At 45.0% G+C, this 15836-nt stretch overlaps 1 protein-coding gene across 3 annotated transcripts in view; it reads left to right on the forward strand.

Moving 5' to 3' along the window:
* The window catches only part of FGFRL1 (fibroblast growth factor receptor like 1), a 179970-nt gene extending 173566 nt beyond the window's left edge, over positions 1 to 6404 (forward strand). For all 3 annotated transcript variants that reach the window (XM_058184484.1, XM_058184482.1, XM_058184483.1), the window contains one exon: positions 2936 to 6404. In XM_058184484.1, the coding sequence (XP_058040467.1) occupies positions 2936 to 3345 (410 nt within the window). In that variant the 3' untranslated portion in view covers positions 3346 to 6404. The remainder of the gene's footprint in view (positions 1 to 2935) is intronic.
* Positions 6405 to 15836: the final 9432 nt, after the last annotated feature.

Here is a 15836-nt window from a genome sequence, read left to right on the forward strand (position 1 = left end):
TAACTTTGTTGTCTACATACAACCTTCTACCCGGACCAAAAGGAGTCACTTAGAACGTTCTAGCAATGGATGACCAGGAGTTCTTGGTGCTCGGAGCTTGGTGGTTTTTCTTGCAGATGTTTCATTACCCAAACTGAGTAGCATCATCAGGACCCCTCATTTCAACCCTGAACTATATTATGAGTTACGATGACCACCAGGCGTCACCACATGACCAGTTTAAGCCTTACTGGGACTCCTCAGAGGTGGCAGCCAGGCATTATTCTGCAGAGTTCAAACCAGAATACTAGAAATTGAACTAATTCACCTTCAAGCTTTATGCAACTCTCTCTCTCTCTCTCTCTCTGTGTGTGTGTGTGTGTGTGTGTGTGTGTGTGTGTGTGTATTTCTAGGTAGGTAGGTAGGTCTTTGGTTATTCAGGTTTTCTCCCGCGTAAAATTAGAAGTGTCTTGGCGATGTTTCGACGATGTCTCATTCGTCATCTTCAGGCTTCAGCTTCGTGCTTCTGGGAGCTGAAGCTGAAGCCTGAAGATGACGAATGAGACTTTGTAGAACGTCGCCAAGACACTTCTAATTTTACGCGGGAGAAAACCTGAATAACCAAAGACCTACATACAAACACCCGTGAAAACCTCAGAAAACAAATATATAGTACATCGATGCAGAAGGGATCCAGATCCAGATCATTGGATGAATTGTTGGCAAAAGCTTTGAACCTCATGGAATAACATCTGGCTATCCACCTCTGAAGACACGCGATAAATGTAAAGACAGTTCCCTCCATACATGGGGGGCAGCATATAACGGGAACATCTGTGTATCTGTGGGTTCTGAGAGCTGAAGGGCAGGTAGGTTTGTACATACAAATTTGATTCTGTTTCTGCTCTGACCAGAGACCAGAGCTGTAGGGCCTAACTACAGATTACACACAAACATCTGTCATTGACTTTGAACAATCACCTCGTTTGGTGAAAAGAAGATTAAGATTATTTGGACTGAAGAAGAAAAGGATACTCAATCCCCCTTTCTTTACCTTTTTTTTTGTTCTAAATAACTCAGCCAGGTGATTTTCTTCCATAAGTGGTTGTGACCCAGGCCCAAGTAGGTAGTAGGAAACTCAGTCAGTGTAAAAACAAACAAACTTTATTGGAACAGCTGAAAATTACTTCATTCTCAGTGTCGTCCAACTAAATTAAAACAAATTCCTCCCAACACAAATTCCTCAGTCCTATCACCAACCTTGGTCCAATTAGGCAAACTGCCAAAGGCCTTTCTTGGCAAACGTTCAGAAGACACCGATACAAAACAAATGCAAGAAGACTAAGCTATCAATGTTGTTTTCCAGCAAAGCCCAAATGCCATTGCTGGTCTTTTAAGCCTTATGGAAGAGGCCAATCATCTCTTGGCCCTACTCCCAAGTCGTCCTCTTTGCTTGAGCTGCTGTTGCCTTCTGGCAGCTCTTCTCATGCGTGCATTAGGAACAGGCTCCTCCTGTTCCTCTGCCTCACTACTGTCAGCCTCTGGAGGCTCTGGAGTCTGCACATCACTCCCTGATGGCCCTGGCCTCACCTCTGCCTCTGACACAGAGTCCTCATCCGGGCCTTCCCCAGCCTCCAGGACTGGCCCATGATCTTCCTCTGCCTTATCGCTGTCTGACTCCATTGCCAGCTCCACAGGCTGCTGGAGGACCACAACAATAAGTTCCAAAGAATATAGTTATGACAAGCAAAATATATATAATAGCCTTAGATCTGTGGCGGTACTCAACCGGTTCAGACCAGTTTGGGCGAACTGGTAGTGGCGACCGCCCACCCACCCCGGCACTATGCCGTCCTATTTAGCCACGTTTTCTAAGTCATGCGCGTGCATGCAAGCCACACACGCGTGAGAGCAAAGCTTTTCAGTGCACGGCAAACCGGTGGTAAAACTTTGTGAAACCATCTCTGCCTTGGATGTATTTAGTGGTGAGAAGTGTAAGTCCAAGAAAGGATTAAAGGAGTTTCCCTCCTCAACTCCAAACCAGCAAATTACTGCTGTAGGTTTAGGATCCCTGTTCGCATGTAAGAGACAGCATGTTTTCTTCTGACCTTGAAACAAAATTGTCTGAACCAGGTGATTTCTCTTGAGCTCAGGACACATGAAGCAGCCCTTTATGTGTGGAACCTTTGGTGCCCCTTGGTGTCTCCACAACTTTTCCAGAACCTTTTGAGCACCCCATGATGTCTCCACAACTTCTCCAGAAAGGTTGGCAGTTTCGCCTTCACAAGATGCCCATGACAAAAAACTTGGTGACGCGTTAAGCTGAGTTGCGTTAATTCCAGTTCAGTTGTCTGGTTTTTCAGCTGTTCTTCTAAGTTCTTCAAAAATGGAAGGATGTTTTGATTCCCACAGTGGATGAATGGCTGCAAAAGTTGATGGGATTAGCCGAGATGGCAAAATCAACTGCTTTGTTTAAAGAAAAGAGCACAATTAATTTTGTTTCTACTTGGAAACCGCTTCTGGACTTTATGCTTGAAATGGGGAAAAAATGAAACTTTGATTTTGGGTTTTGCTGATTAGATAGATTTGTTGTTTTAAAAATGGCTGATTTATATTACTATATAAAAGTAAAAAAACTGAGCTTTTTTTTTAGTACCTTATTCTACTGCACCAAAAGGAACCAGAAGTCAATGCTTTTCTTCTTTTCCTCCTTTCCTCTTCCCCTTTTCCTCCCTTATTTTAATTTTTTCTTTGTACTTCTGTATTTTATATTTTGATAAACTGTTAAAATATTTGAATGCATCCTTCTGAGCTCTTCAGTTCTATCTCAGTGTCTGCTTTGAAATGTCTGAAAGAAAGAGGCCAGATGAGGGAGGCCAAGCCCAGCTCACTATTCTGGCATTTCCTGGCCTGGTTCTAATTCTTCTTCTCCTTTTTTGTCCTTTGTGTCATGTAGACCCCAAGTCCCCGAGTCAACCGATGGCTCCCTCCTCTGCCAGCAATCTACCATGGCCTGTCATCATTGGGATCCCAGCTGGGGCTGTCTTCATCTTTGGGACCATTGTCCTCTGGCTTTGCCAAACGAAGAAGAAGCCATGTTCTCCTCCAGCTGCCGCTCCAGGACACAGGACCCAGCCCCGAGACCGGGTTTGCACAGCCCAGGTCTCCGATAAAGACTGCTTGTCCTCCATAAACTATGAGGAATATGTAGCCCAGCAGCAACACTTACTGACCCAAGGGCCGGTCCTGGCTTCCAGCGCGGCTTCCAAAATGTACCCAAAGATTTATACAGACATCCACACTCACACCCATTCACACGTGGAAGGCAAGGTACACCAACACCAGCACATCCATTATCCGTGTTAAAAGGCCACCGTTTTAGAAGGTTGTGACACAGAAGTCTGATTTTGCTTCGGATCAGCAGAAACCGCTAGGGTGTGGAGCAAAACAACACAACACAACGAAAAGCGGTGTCTTGTTCAGGGTGTGTTGTTACTGTGACCAGGAGTAATGAAGGAATTCCCAAATGGCAAAGGCCTCCCTTTAGGAGCCTGCTTCACCTTGGAGAAAAGCTGCTTCAGATGCCTGCTAACCTACAAGGCCAGGAGATGAATCAAACCAACCCCGTTCTCCTTCAAGCAAGCAGCACAACGCCAAAGTGCCATCGCCCAAAGGGAAGCATTTGAGTGGCCTTACCAAGAAGGTGGATGGATGAGCGTGTGGGGGTTGCGTGTGCGTGTGTGTGTTTGTGGGGCAGTGCGTTTCAAGGTTGTGAAGCCAAGAAAGGCTGCCTTATAAATTAGCAATAACCAAACTCCTCAACTTCTAGAAAGCCCTTCCTGCAAAACCGTGGAAACTTTCCCTTGACCTCCCCGCAAAACGAAGAACAATATATGGCTCACTTTTATATTTATATTTAATTATGATCAAGCTGAATTGATAAATGGTGATGATGAACTGGAACTGCTGACTTTTTTTTTAGAATTTAGGCTCAGGGTGGCCTTCAGGGATATTATGGGAGGTTCACAAAAGCCAAGATGGAGGCCTTCAATAGGGATGGGCTTTGGTCTCCTGCCACCACGACAATGAAGGCCAACATCTTGGGGGGTTTTGAACTCCTCTGTGTCCTCACCCCAGCCTAGTATTCTCCCCTTACCTGAGGTGTAAACTCTCCTCATCCAATTTTCATGGATTATAGCAGAAAAACCTCTTCGTGACAACACAAATAAGCTGAAGTGTCTCGAAACAAATGGAATTTCCTTTGTTTCTCAGGAACAAGTATTTCTGTAATACAACTTGCAGGTCGAGAGAGAGTGAGAGAGGCTCCATCTTGCTATTTCACTTCAGTTTTGAGGAGAGAAATGGGGAAAATGTGACCGTACTAAAATGGAGTCAAGGCAGATTCAGTAAAAAGAAAGAAAGAAAAAAGAACGTAAATTTTTTTTAAAAAAATCTATATAGAGTTTAAGCGCAAATCGTGTATATTTAATTTATTTTGTAAAATGTATATTTTCTTCCAAAGTAAGCATTTCTATTCCTATATTTGACCGTGGTTTATTTTACCCCCAGATTGCTGTGAACGGCGGGCTCTAAAATACGAGGAAAATAATTGTTAATAGGGTCTTAAATGTCCTGTGTCTGCAGCCCAAACTATCATGGGGCCCGTGACGTTAGCATGGTGACCTTTGGATGTGAGCTCTGCCCCTTTTCCATTTGCAGGCATTGTTGTGATCCAAGTACACAAAGGGAGATCTTAATATTGTGTCACAGCGTGTGGTTTACCTTTCTGGAATCACCAGAATTAGAAATGGGCGCCTCCAGGCGATGGCTGATCCTTTTCTAGCCAATCCTCTTGTTGGGTTCAACAAAAGTTGGGGTTGTTGTTTTGTTGCAAGAAGCCATTGTTTGTGATCAGCAGGTAAGCAGGGCTCTGACACTGAAGCGAGAGGGACTTTGAAGTGAAAGAACCCTATGCTGGCATACGGCAGAACCAAATATGAATGAAAATTTCAGTGGCAAGGTAACAACTGATTCCAAAGGATCTCACCCATCAGGTTTCAGCTCTTTGGATGTTTCACACTGAAGAATATCGAATTAAGATGAATATCAAGAATTCACCTTAATCAAGATGAAGAAGAATACTATCACTGTATTCCATTGTTTTTTCATCACTGGCATCCCAATGGTGTTTTTTTCAAGAGGCAACTGGGTTTGTTTGTTTTTTGGTTTTTCTTCAAAGACGTTTTGCTTCTCATCCAAGAAGCTTCTTCAGCTCTGGCTGGATGGTGTGAAATTTGAAGGATTTATATTCAGTAACAGTAACAGAGTTGGAAGGGACCTTGGAGGTCATCTAGTCCAACCCCTGCTCATGCAGGAGAACAAGGAGAATTCCTTGCAGCAGCTGGTCATTTGCATCCTTTGAGGGAAGCAACCTCCAACTGCTTCAATTACCTTCTAAAAGGATGCAAATGACCAGCTGTCTGCAAGGAATATCAATCCTTCCCTTCCCCACCATCCATTCAGAGCTGAAGAAGCTTCTCGGATGAGAAGCGAAACGTCTTCAAAAGAAAAAACAAGGAAGTCCAGTTGCCTCTTGAAAATGCACCTTTGGGACAGCCATGACCTGGAGGACGGAGAATCTCTACAGACTTCCATCACTGGAGGTTTTCAAAAAGAGACTGCTTATCTGGAATTGTATAGGATCTTCTACCTTAAGCAGGGGGCTGGACTAGAAGACCTCCAAGGTCCCTTCAAGCCTCGTGTTTTATGTTCCATGACTGTAGATACCATGTTTTTCAGAATCTACTCCTACTTTGTTGGAGAAGCCTAATTTTTATGGTGTATGCGGAATGCAACATCCATTAAATTAAATGCTGCTGTGCTATAGAATTCCTACCTGATAGATACGCAGCGAGGCAAAAATGCCATCCAATTCTCACCTTTTTCCAAATAGCACTTCAGCTGCCTTCTCAGAAGTATTTTATTGCTGGGGAAGTAGGATTTCCTCCAGATGGCATTTCAGTTTAGGGTCTGCTTTTAAGCGATTTTCCAAGGGTCCTTTACAATCCTAGTGCTGGAGAACTTTATTCCAGTCCAGAAAAGCTGGGCAGTGAATTAGGGATGATGATCAAAGTATTTTGCCTATACGCTTCCTGAAAGTCTTTTAGTCTGTTAGGGTTGACAACTTTAACCTCACGTGGAAAAAGCAGAGTTTTTCTTGCTCTGTTAATCACTCTGTCGGTTTAGAAAGCACCAAAACATGGAAGAATAGAGGTGCATCCAGCTGTTAATAGCCAGGTCAGAAATATAAGAATAAATGAGCATTAGATTGTTAGCTGTTCAGAGCAATCCACTAAAAGTAAGGAAAGTAACAACTATGCAATTTTTGTTAACATATACGGAACGATGATGAAGGTGTGGTTGGTTGTTGGAATAATAAATAAATTTTATTCACATGCTGCCTTTATTTATTTATTTATTTTTATATTTTATACCGCACCATCTCCCGTAGGACTCAAGGCGGTTCACAGGCATATTAAAAATACAACAATATTAAATAAGCAATTTAAAACCCAATTAAAACAAAATATTATAATCGCCAAATCACTAAAACATTAAAAAACCGGTTAAAACCCATTAAAATTGACTAAAATATTTTATTCTTAGGCTAGTCCAGCTCGTTGAAATAATGAAGTCTTCAGTTCACGCCTGAAGGTCCGGAGGTCAGGGAGTTGCCGTAACCCTGGAGGAAGCTCGTTCCACAGGGCCGGTGCTGCCACAGAGAAGGCCCTCCCCCTGGGGGTCGCTAACCTACATTGCTTGGTCAACAGCACCCGGAGGAGACCCGCTCTGTGGGAGCGCACCGGTCGTTGGGAGGCTATCGGCGGCAGAAGGCGGTCTTGTAGATACCCCAGTCCTAAGCCATGGAGCGCTTTAAAGATGGTAACCAGAACCTTGAATTGCACCCGGAAGGCTACCGGCAGCTAGTGTAGGCCGCGCAGGATAGGTGTTATATGGAAGCAACCCGGTGCTCCCTCTATCACCCGTGCGGCCGCTTTCTGAACTAACTGGAGCCTCCTGGTGCTCTTCAAGGGGAGCCCCATGTAGAGAGCATTGCAATAGTCCAGGCGGGAAGTGACGAGGGCATGAGTGACCGTGCGTAAGGCATCCCGGTCAAGGAAGGGGCGCAACTGGTGAATCAGGTGAACCTGATAAAATGCTCCCCTGGCGACGGCTGTCAAATGTTCCTCTAAGGACAGCCGATCGTCCAGGAGAACGCCTAAGTTGCACACTCCTCCCCTGGGGGTCAGTACTTCCCCCCCCACAGTCAGCGATGGTGTAAGCTGACTGTACCGGGACGCCGGAACCCACAGCCACTCTGTCTTGGAAGGGTTGAGTCGGAGCCTGTTCCTCCCCATCCAGACCCGCACGGCCTCAAGACACCAGCCCATCACCTCAATGGCTTCGTTGGGGTGGTTCGGGGTGGAAATGTACAGCTGTGTATCATCAGCATACAGATGATAATCCACCCTGAAACCATGGATAACCTCACCCAGTGGCTTCATATAGATGTTGAACAGGAGAGGCGAGAGAACAGACCCCTGAGGCACCCCACAAGTGAGGCGCCGAGAGATCTAATAGCACCAGGACAGAGGAACAACCCCTGTCCCGGGCCCTCCAGAGGTCATCCACCAACGCGACCAAAGTTGTCTCGGTGCTGTATCCGGGTCTGAAACTGGACTGGAACGGGTCTAGATAGACAGTTTCCTCTAGGTATTGAGGAAGCTGATATGCCACCACACTCAACAACTTTCGCCAGAAAGCGAAGGTTGGAGACTGGACGATAGTTCGCTAATACAGCCGGGTCCAGGGAGGGCTTCTTAAGAAGGAGCCTCACCACCGCTTCTTTCAAGGCGGAGGGGAAAACACCCTCCAACAAAGAAGCGTTGGTAACTCCCAGGAGCCAGCCTCGTGTGACCTCCCGTGTGGCCAGTACCATCCAGGAGGGACACGGGTCCAATAAACATGTGGTGGGATTCAACCTACCCAACAACCTGTCCATATCATCAGGAGTCACAGGATCGAACTCAGCCCAGATAACATTCTCAAGACTCGTCCCCGCCATCCCACCCGGATCTATCCAATCAGTGTCCAAGCCATCCCGAATCTGAGTGATTTTATCAGACAGATACTGTACAAAATCCTCAGCTCGTCCCTGTAAGGGGTCCTCCTGAGCCTCCTGCGTGAGCAGGGAGCGGGTCACCCTAAACAGGGCAGCTGGGCGATTATCTGCCGATGCGATGAGTGCAGAGAAATAGTTATGTTTCGCCGCCCTGATCGCCACTAGATAGGTCTGAATATATGACCTCGCTAATGTTCGGTCAGGTTCAGAGCGGCTGGACCTCCAGGCGCTCTCTAGGCTTCTTTTCCGGCGCTTCATCTCTCTCAGCTCCTCGTTATACCAAGGAGCTGGTTGAGTTCGTCGCCGGGTCAGAAGCCGCAAAGGCACGACACTGTCCAAGGTGCCAGCCGCCTCCTCTTCCCAGGCGGCCGCCAGTTCCTCAGCCAAGCCGTGGGCTAAATCCCTCGGAAATGGCCCAAGCTCCATCAGAAACCTCTCTGGGTCCATCAGGCACCTGGGACGGAACCATTGAACCGGTTCCGTCTCCCTGCGGTGACGTGTAGCGGTCTGAAAGTCTAGCTGAAGGAGTAAATGATCTGACCATGACAGGGGTTGAGATATTAATTCAGATCATTAAGCCACTGTCCCGAGACAGAAATCAAGTCCAGTGTGTTACCCCCGACGTGGGTGGGGACGTCAACTACCTGGGTCAGGTCCAAGGCCGTCATGGAGGCCATGAACTCCCGAGCCGCCATTGACGATTCGCCTGCCGACGGCAAGTTGAAATCCCCCATGACCATAAGTCTGGGGGTCTCAACCGCCGTCCCGGCTATCATCTCCAGCAGCTCGGGCAGGGCTGCCGTCACGTAGCAAGGAGCCAGGTACGTAATCAGCAAGCCCACCTGTACCCCCTGGCCCCTCCTCACTAAGAGGATTCACAACCAGCTATCTGCGGGACAGCGACCTCCCTCGGATCCAGACTCTCGTTAATAACAACCGCCACCCCCCCACCCCTACCCTGGGCCCTCAGCTGATGGAATGCACGGAAGCCTGGTGGGCACATCGCGGTGAGGGGAACCCCTCCTTCCATGCCCAACCAGGTCTCTGTAATGCCCATTAGGTCCGCTCCCCCCTCTTGAATAAGATCGAATATGAGGGGGGCCTTGTTCATGATGGACCTGGCATTGCACAACATCAATCGAAGGTCCAGGTTCCGGGGGATATCACTCGGGATATCAAGTAAAGCCAAGGGGCCTGGAGTGCGGTATCACTTTCAAACAGCGAGAACGCACTCCCCGAACATGATACGAGCCCCTGCTTTCGCCATACCTGCCTCTCCCCCGTACCGTGCAGATGGAAATGCCCATACGTGGTCGAGCTTTAACCTCCTCCAAGACCTCCAATTTACGAACCTCCAGATCGTGAACTTTAGAAGGGACTAGCCTAACCCCCCGTGGGTGTGCCCCCTCACCCACCCCACCCCATAACCCATTTGTTGATTTAGATAAAAATTTACAAAAAGCTGAATTTAAAAACCTCCTTAACCCTCTCTTAGAAGCATGCCACCTCTCGGGATTCCAAAATCCGTCATCAAGGTAGGCCCTTGATAGGGAAGAGGGCCACACCCGCGAGAGGGGGGCATCTCGTAGTGCAAGAAGCTGGTTATATGAAAAAGTCATCAGAGTCTGAAGAAATGGTGGTATCCTGGTTTGTCGAGATCTTAAACAACAGTCGTTGGGTAGAGCCGCCAGCTGGGAAACGAAGAGATCTCAAAAAATGCATGGTATAGACAGCATAGCCCTGGGTGGAACTAAGATGGTCCACCACCCAGGTTCTCACGAAGATTCCAAAGAGGAGAGAAGAGCAGCGACCGTCGCCGCCGTGGGACATCTTCCGCGATAGCCACTTGCCATCACCGTCGTCACCGCCCTGGCATCCAGAAGCCACTCATGGAGCCCTCTAGGACCCCCCAGCGGAGCCCCCAAGAGGCCACAGAGCCCCCCTGGAGGGGAAGGGGGGACAGTCACCGTCACCAACGCCGTCTTCGCCACCCCCATCAGGGTACCGCTGCCGGCGTCACAGATGTTAAAGGCAACCACCGTCACCCCGCACAGCAACCCCCAACAACAGGGGCCCCAAGGCCCCAAAGGGCCCCGTCAGGTACCCAGCAGGGCTCCAAAAGTCTCCCGAGTTGTTTAAGATGTTTAAGGGCCAAGGCCCAAGTGCGTCCAACCAAGGCTGTGGACACCGCTGGCTCCCCAGGGTAAAAACCGCCGTCTCTCCAACCGCCCCAGCCACCCCGGCCAACACCGACAAGACACAACATGCCGATATAACAAGCCGAGACGAGCCTTATCAAGTCTTTATGCCTTTTGAAGTAAACACCTGAGTTAACAATGATTTTAAAATTTGTCTTTTCTGAATTATTGCCAGGCAATCATTTATGGAAATTTTTCTTAGCTCTAAGGATGGTCTAAATTAAAACATGCTTATTCCAAGAAGGTTGAATAAAAATTAACATTTCTGCTTTGAAAGGGAGAAACTTGATTGAAAACTTACTCCAGAGGGTTTACAAAAAAAGGAAAGCTTGTTGGAGAATTTGGCAAGATTTTGAGAAGGAAGGAAGGGAGGGAGGGAGGGAGGGAGGGAGGGAGGAGGAGGAGGAGAAGAAGAAGGAGAAGAATGTAAGAACATACTGTGTTCATGTTTCTATAACCTTACCAAAGTTATAATGGATAAAGAAACCTCTCAGATAATCTTAATCTTGGTGTCATAGTTTAATTTCTGGGCTGCAAAGATTGAACTGGCCACTGGGTGGCAGGAGCCCTGCACATGAACTTCTTATCTCTTTCCTGCCATCTTAAGCTCACTTAGATTTTTGCAGCTTGGATAAGGATGCCCTCTACTGGATTTACCTAAGAAATATAGCCTTGGTTATTGTTACCCTCAGTTAAATAGTTGTTTCTTGACTAGCAATCTATTTTTAGTCCAGGGTTCAATCTATCGTTCAAATCAAGAAAATGGTTCAATTTATCAGTCAACCAAGTTTAAACATGTTGTAGGAACACAGCCTGTAAATATTTTGATGTGCCACTTTTTATTTTCATGTATCTTTTCTTATTCAAAATTGAGTATTTCTAAGAGGGGAAGAGTTCCAGAACACTTTGATTGGCTGTCCTGTTTTAATAATTCCATGCTACCTTCATTCCATCAAGGTTTGCTTAAGGGGAGATTCTCTATTTTGAAGGTAGTCATCCCAAAAAAAAGATCAGGTCAAGGTCTCAGTGGCCACCAAGGATGCCTGTTTTCCAGAATGTATAATTTAGCCAATTGGGGCAGCAAATATTACTAAATTAACTCTGAGAACAAATTTCATCCTTCCATGCTCCTTGCATGGAGCTTGAGAGTCTGCATTCTTGCTCAGAAATAACCCCATAATTCTGAGCAAAACAAAAAGTGAATTTCTCATTGGTTTTGCAGATGTTGGGGGGCCCCATTCTTATTCCTGAGGTACCAGGGAATGCATTTCATTGCACTAAACTGAAATGCAGGATTAGAGCTGATCTTCTCCAACACATAGATTGTGTTCCTCGAAATTATTGGCTTTTTCCCTTTGGAGATTGGCTCCAGAGATGACAAGAATGTCTACAGAGTTGACTAAGAATTCTATCCTTCCTTTTCTGGCATAATAATATAATTGGTCTGGTCTCTTGCTCACCAGAAGTGACAAAACAAGACAACACTTGTGCCATCATTTATTTTAATAGCACACAACTGTTTTACAGACCCAGAAAACTGCTAAAAGTTGGTGGCATCTGAAATGGAGATAAGAACTTGAGCTACAGTTGAGCTACAAAAGTAGCATTAGAGCCAAATCAAATTTCAGTCATAAATTCCTTGTTAATAGGGCCTGGATCGTAAAAACGAACTTAGTGTCTATGCCTGAGTGTCTCGTTAAGTTTATTTTGACTATCCTGTATTTGAGGCGAGAGCTTTATTGAAGAATTAAAAATTAAAAGAAAATGTAAAGTAACTGAACTGTGCAATTTATTAAAAACATAATAGAAAACCAGAAGGAATGGAAATACGGATATAAAGAAAATATAGAATAGAATAGAATTTTTATTGGCCAAGTGTGATTGGACACACAAGGAATTTGTCTTGGTGCATATGCTCTCAGTGTACATAAAAGAAAAGATACGTTCATCAAGGTACAACATTTACAACACAATTGATTATCAATATATCAATATAAATCATAAGGATTGCCAGCAACAAGTTATAGTCACACAGTCATAAGTGGAAAGAGATTGGTGATGGGAACTATGAAACGATTAATAGTAGTGCACATTCAGTAAATAGTCTGACAGTGTTGAGGGAACTATTTGTTTAGCAGAGTGATGGCCTTCGGGAAAAAACTGTTCTTGTGTCTAGTTGTTCTGGTGTGCAGTGCTCTATAGCGTCGTTTTGAGGGTAGGAGTTGAAACAGTTTATGTCCTGGATGCGAGGGATCTGCAAATATTTTCACGGCCCTCTTCTTGATTCGTGCAGTATACAGGTCCTCAATGGAAGGCAGTTGATTTATGTATGCAGTTTATACCGTTATTAAAATGTTATTGTGGCACCATTTAAAATTAATGACTGGAATCAGGAGGTTCTTGGTGGCGGGATGGTTAAAAAAGTTAAAACTGCAGCTACAACTTCACAATGGATCTTCTACCACTGTTTTACATCACACAAGTGATCGCATGTGGTTAAACGAAGTAAAGAATTTAACGTTTTAGAATCCATCCGGTCACTCATTGTATGTTCTGGAGTGGAAGAATTTTAGAAAGTCACACAACTAGTAAGCGGTTGTAACTTTGTGTAGTAACAGATACTCACAGCCTTTTAAAAATATGGGCTGGGGGTAGGGAGAGTGAAGGAAGAGACTTCTATTCCAGAAACAATTTCTTTATTCCTTTCTCACTTTCTCAAACCAAATAAGGATATTTCTTGTTTTGGAAGCATGAAGAATGTTTAATCCAACTGGTGTTACTGGCAACAACATGGAAACGTTGCCAAGTTTGGGATTTTTTTCCCTAACCTTCCTATACCATCTTCTGTCTTAAGACTTGGGCCTGTTTCTCTTCCAAGCCCCAAATAAGATCCGTTATCTGCTGCCACCTGCTTTGGAGGTAAGAAGGAAGCAATCACCTTAGGAAGATGGAAGGCGGGGTAGATTTCAAGCCCTGACTGACAAAACTGAACAGAAATTGTGGACGTGCATTGATCATTGTCTGCACTTCAGAGCCAACCTTGCAGTGTAGATTTGGTTTTGTTTGGTTATACACATAGACACCAACAACTTCTGAACAGTCCCAAAAGGTGCTTTTTCAAGAGGCAACTGGACTTCCTTTTTTTTTGGTTTTTTTGACGATGTTTTGCTTCCCATCTGAGAAGTTTCTTCAGCTCTGACTGGATAGTGGGGAATGGAAGAATGATAGGATATCCTCTCAGAGCTGAAGAAGCTTCTTGGATGAGAAGCGAAACATCTTCAAAAGAAAAAAAAAAACAAGGACGTTTCAGTTGCTTCCTGAAAAAACACCTTTGGGACAACCGTGACCTGGAGGACTAAGAATCTCTACAAACTTCTGAGCAGCTTTTTTGGTCAATCCCGAGTCCATGAATTTAATATCACCAAGGCTGCAGAACTGTAAATAAGAAAGGCAGCTGATTAATAAAGATTGGTGAATTACAAGGCACAGTCCCAAAACCCAGAGTAAAGACATCCGTTTCACATCCATTCAAATGAGAAAGACATCCTATAATAAGGTTTACTTGACTGGGCGAACATCAAACGCTGCGCTCTATGTTCTCTTGATGCCCCCAAAGCATGTTTGTTGACCTACTCAAAAGGGTTGCATGTCATTCTCACCCTGAACTGTGGGAGGGATCACGAAAGATTGTTTGGTCCAAATGCAGGAAAACTCAAACCATGATTAGCCATAAAGGAACTGGACAGCAGCCTATGGCCAAGAGGCCACTGTGTGGTGACATTTCCCCATTGGGTCAACGGCGTCTCCTGTTTCCAGGATCGATGCTTCCTGATGCTCAGAGTGGAAGTACCGGAAGAGAAGAGACTTCCGTTCAGCCAGTTCCTCTTGCAAGACCTGGAAATGAAGTCACTGGGCAGGAATGGCTTTGAAAAGGGCAAAGAGTTGAGGCCATAACAGTTTTCACACACACACACACACACACACACACACACACACACACACACACACACACCTCCCAAAGTGAAAGTAAGTTTGTTCCTTCCTTCTTTCCTTCCTTCCCTCCCTCCCTCCCTCCCTCTTTCTCTTTCTTCTTTCCTCTCTCTTTCTGATGGATCCTTGGTGCTTACTCAGCTTGTTTGTTTTCTTGTAGACATTTCATTACCCAACTAGGTAACATCATCAGTGCTAGAAGAGAGTTGAGTTCTTCTCTGAGGGTTGATCTGCATCTGCAAGAAAACAAGCAAGCTGCGAGGGCACCAACAATCCCTCATTTCAACCCCAAGCTGCAGATATTCTCTTTTATTGGTCCTCTTTCTCCCTCCATCCCTTTTCTTTTTCTTTCTTTCTTTCTTTCTTTCTTTCTTTCTTTCTTTCTTTCTTTCTTTCCTCCCTCCCTCCCTCCCTCCCTCCCTCCTTTCTTCCCTCCCTCCCTCCCCTTTCTTTTTCTTTCTTTCTTTCCTTCCTTCCTTCCTTTCTTCTTTCTCTCTTTCCTCCATTCTTCTCTCCTCTTTCTTTCTTTCTTTCTTTCTTTCTTTCTTTGTTTCTTTTCTTTCTTTCCTTGTTTCTTTCTTTCCTCCTTCCCTCCTTCCTTCCTTCCTTCTTTTTTGCCTTTCTTTTTTCCTTGGCATTTGCAAAGTAGCTGCGGGAGGACTTGATTCAAAGCTGAACAAAGGGAAAAATCTATCTGTAGTCACTTAAGAGTCGACACCAACCTGACAGCACAGCCTCAATCAATAATCATGATTGAAAGTGACAAAAGGATCCCTTTCTAAAGATGTCACAAAAAGCATCGAAAGCCATAAAAGGGACACTGCATTGTACGAAGGAAGCCACAACTGACACCTATTAGCAAGTTTTAAACCCTGGAGGATTAAAATTAATAATCGCCATCATTGCAAGATGTTTATGAGTGTGAGAGTATTTGTTCCACTCACAAGGAGGAAAAAATATGGAATTATGTGTGATGTTCTCCTGTTTGCACTACCCAGGCACAATCCCTTGTTCTATATATTTTTTCTCCTGTTCTTTTCTTTCTTTCTTTCTTTGTTTCTTTTCTTTCTTTCCTTGTTTCTTTCTTTCCTCCTTCCCTCCTTCCTTCCTTCCTTCTTTTTTGCCTTTCTTTTTTCCTTGGCATTTGCAAAGTAGCTGCGGGAGGACTTGAGTCAAAGCTGAACAAAGGGAAAAATCTATCTGTAGTCACTTAAGAGTCGACACCAACCTGACAGCACAGCCTCAATCAATAATCATGATTGAAAGTGACAAAAGGATCCCTTTCTAAAGATGTCACAAAAAGCATCGAAAGCCATAAAAGGGACACTGCATTGTACGAAGGAAGCCACAACTGACACCTATTAGCAAGTTTTAAACCCTGGAGGCTTAAAATTAATCATCGCCATCATTGCAAGATGTTTATGAGTGTGAGAGTATTTGTTCCACTCACAAGGAGGAAAAAATATGGAATTATGTGTGATGTTCTC

This window comes from Ahaetulla prasina, chromosome 5 (assembly GCF_028640845.1).
Source record: "Ahaetulla prasina isolate Xishuangbanna chromosome 5, ASM2864084v1, whole genome shotgun sequence".
Classification (NCBI taxonomy): domain Eukaryota; kingdom Metazoa; phylum Chordata; class Lepidosauria; order Squamata; family Colubridae; genus Ahaetulla; species Ahaetulla prasina.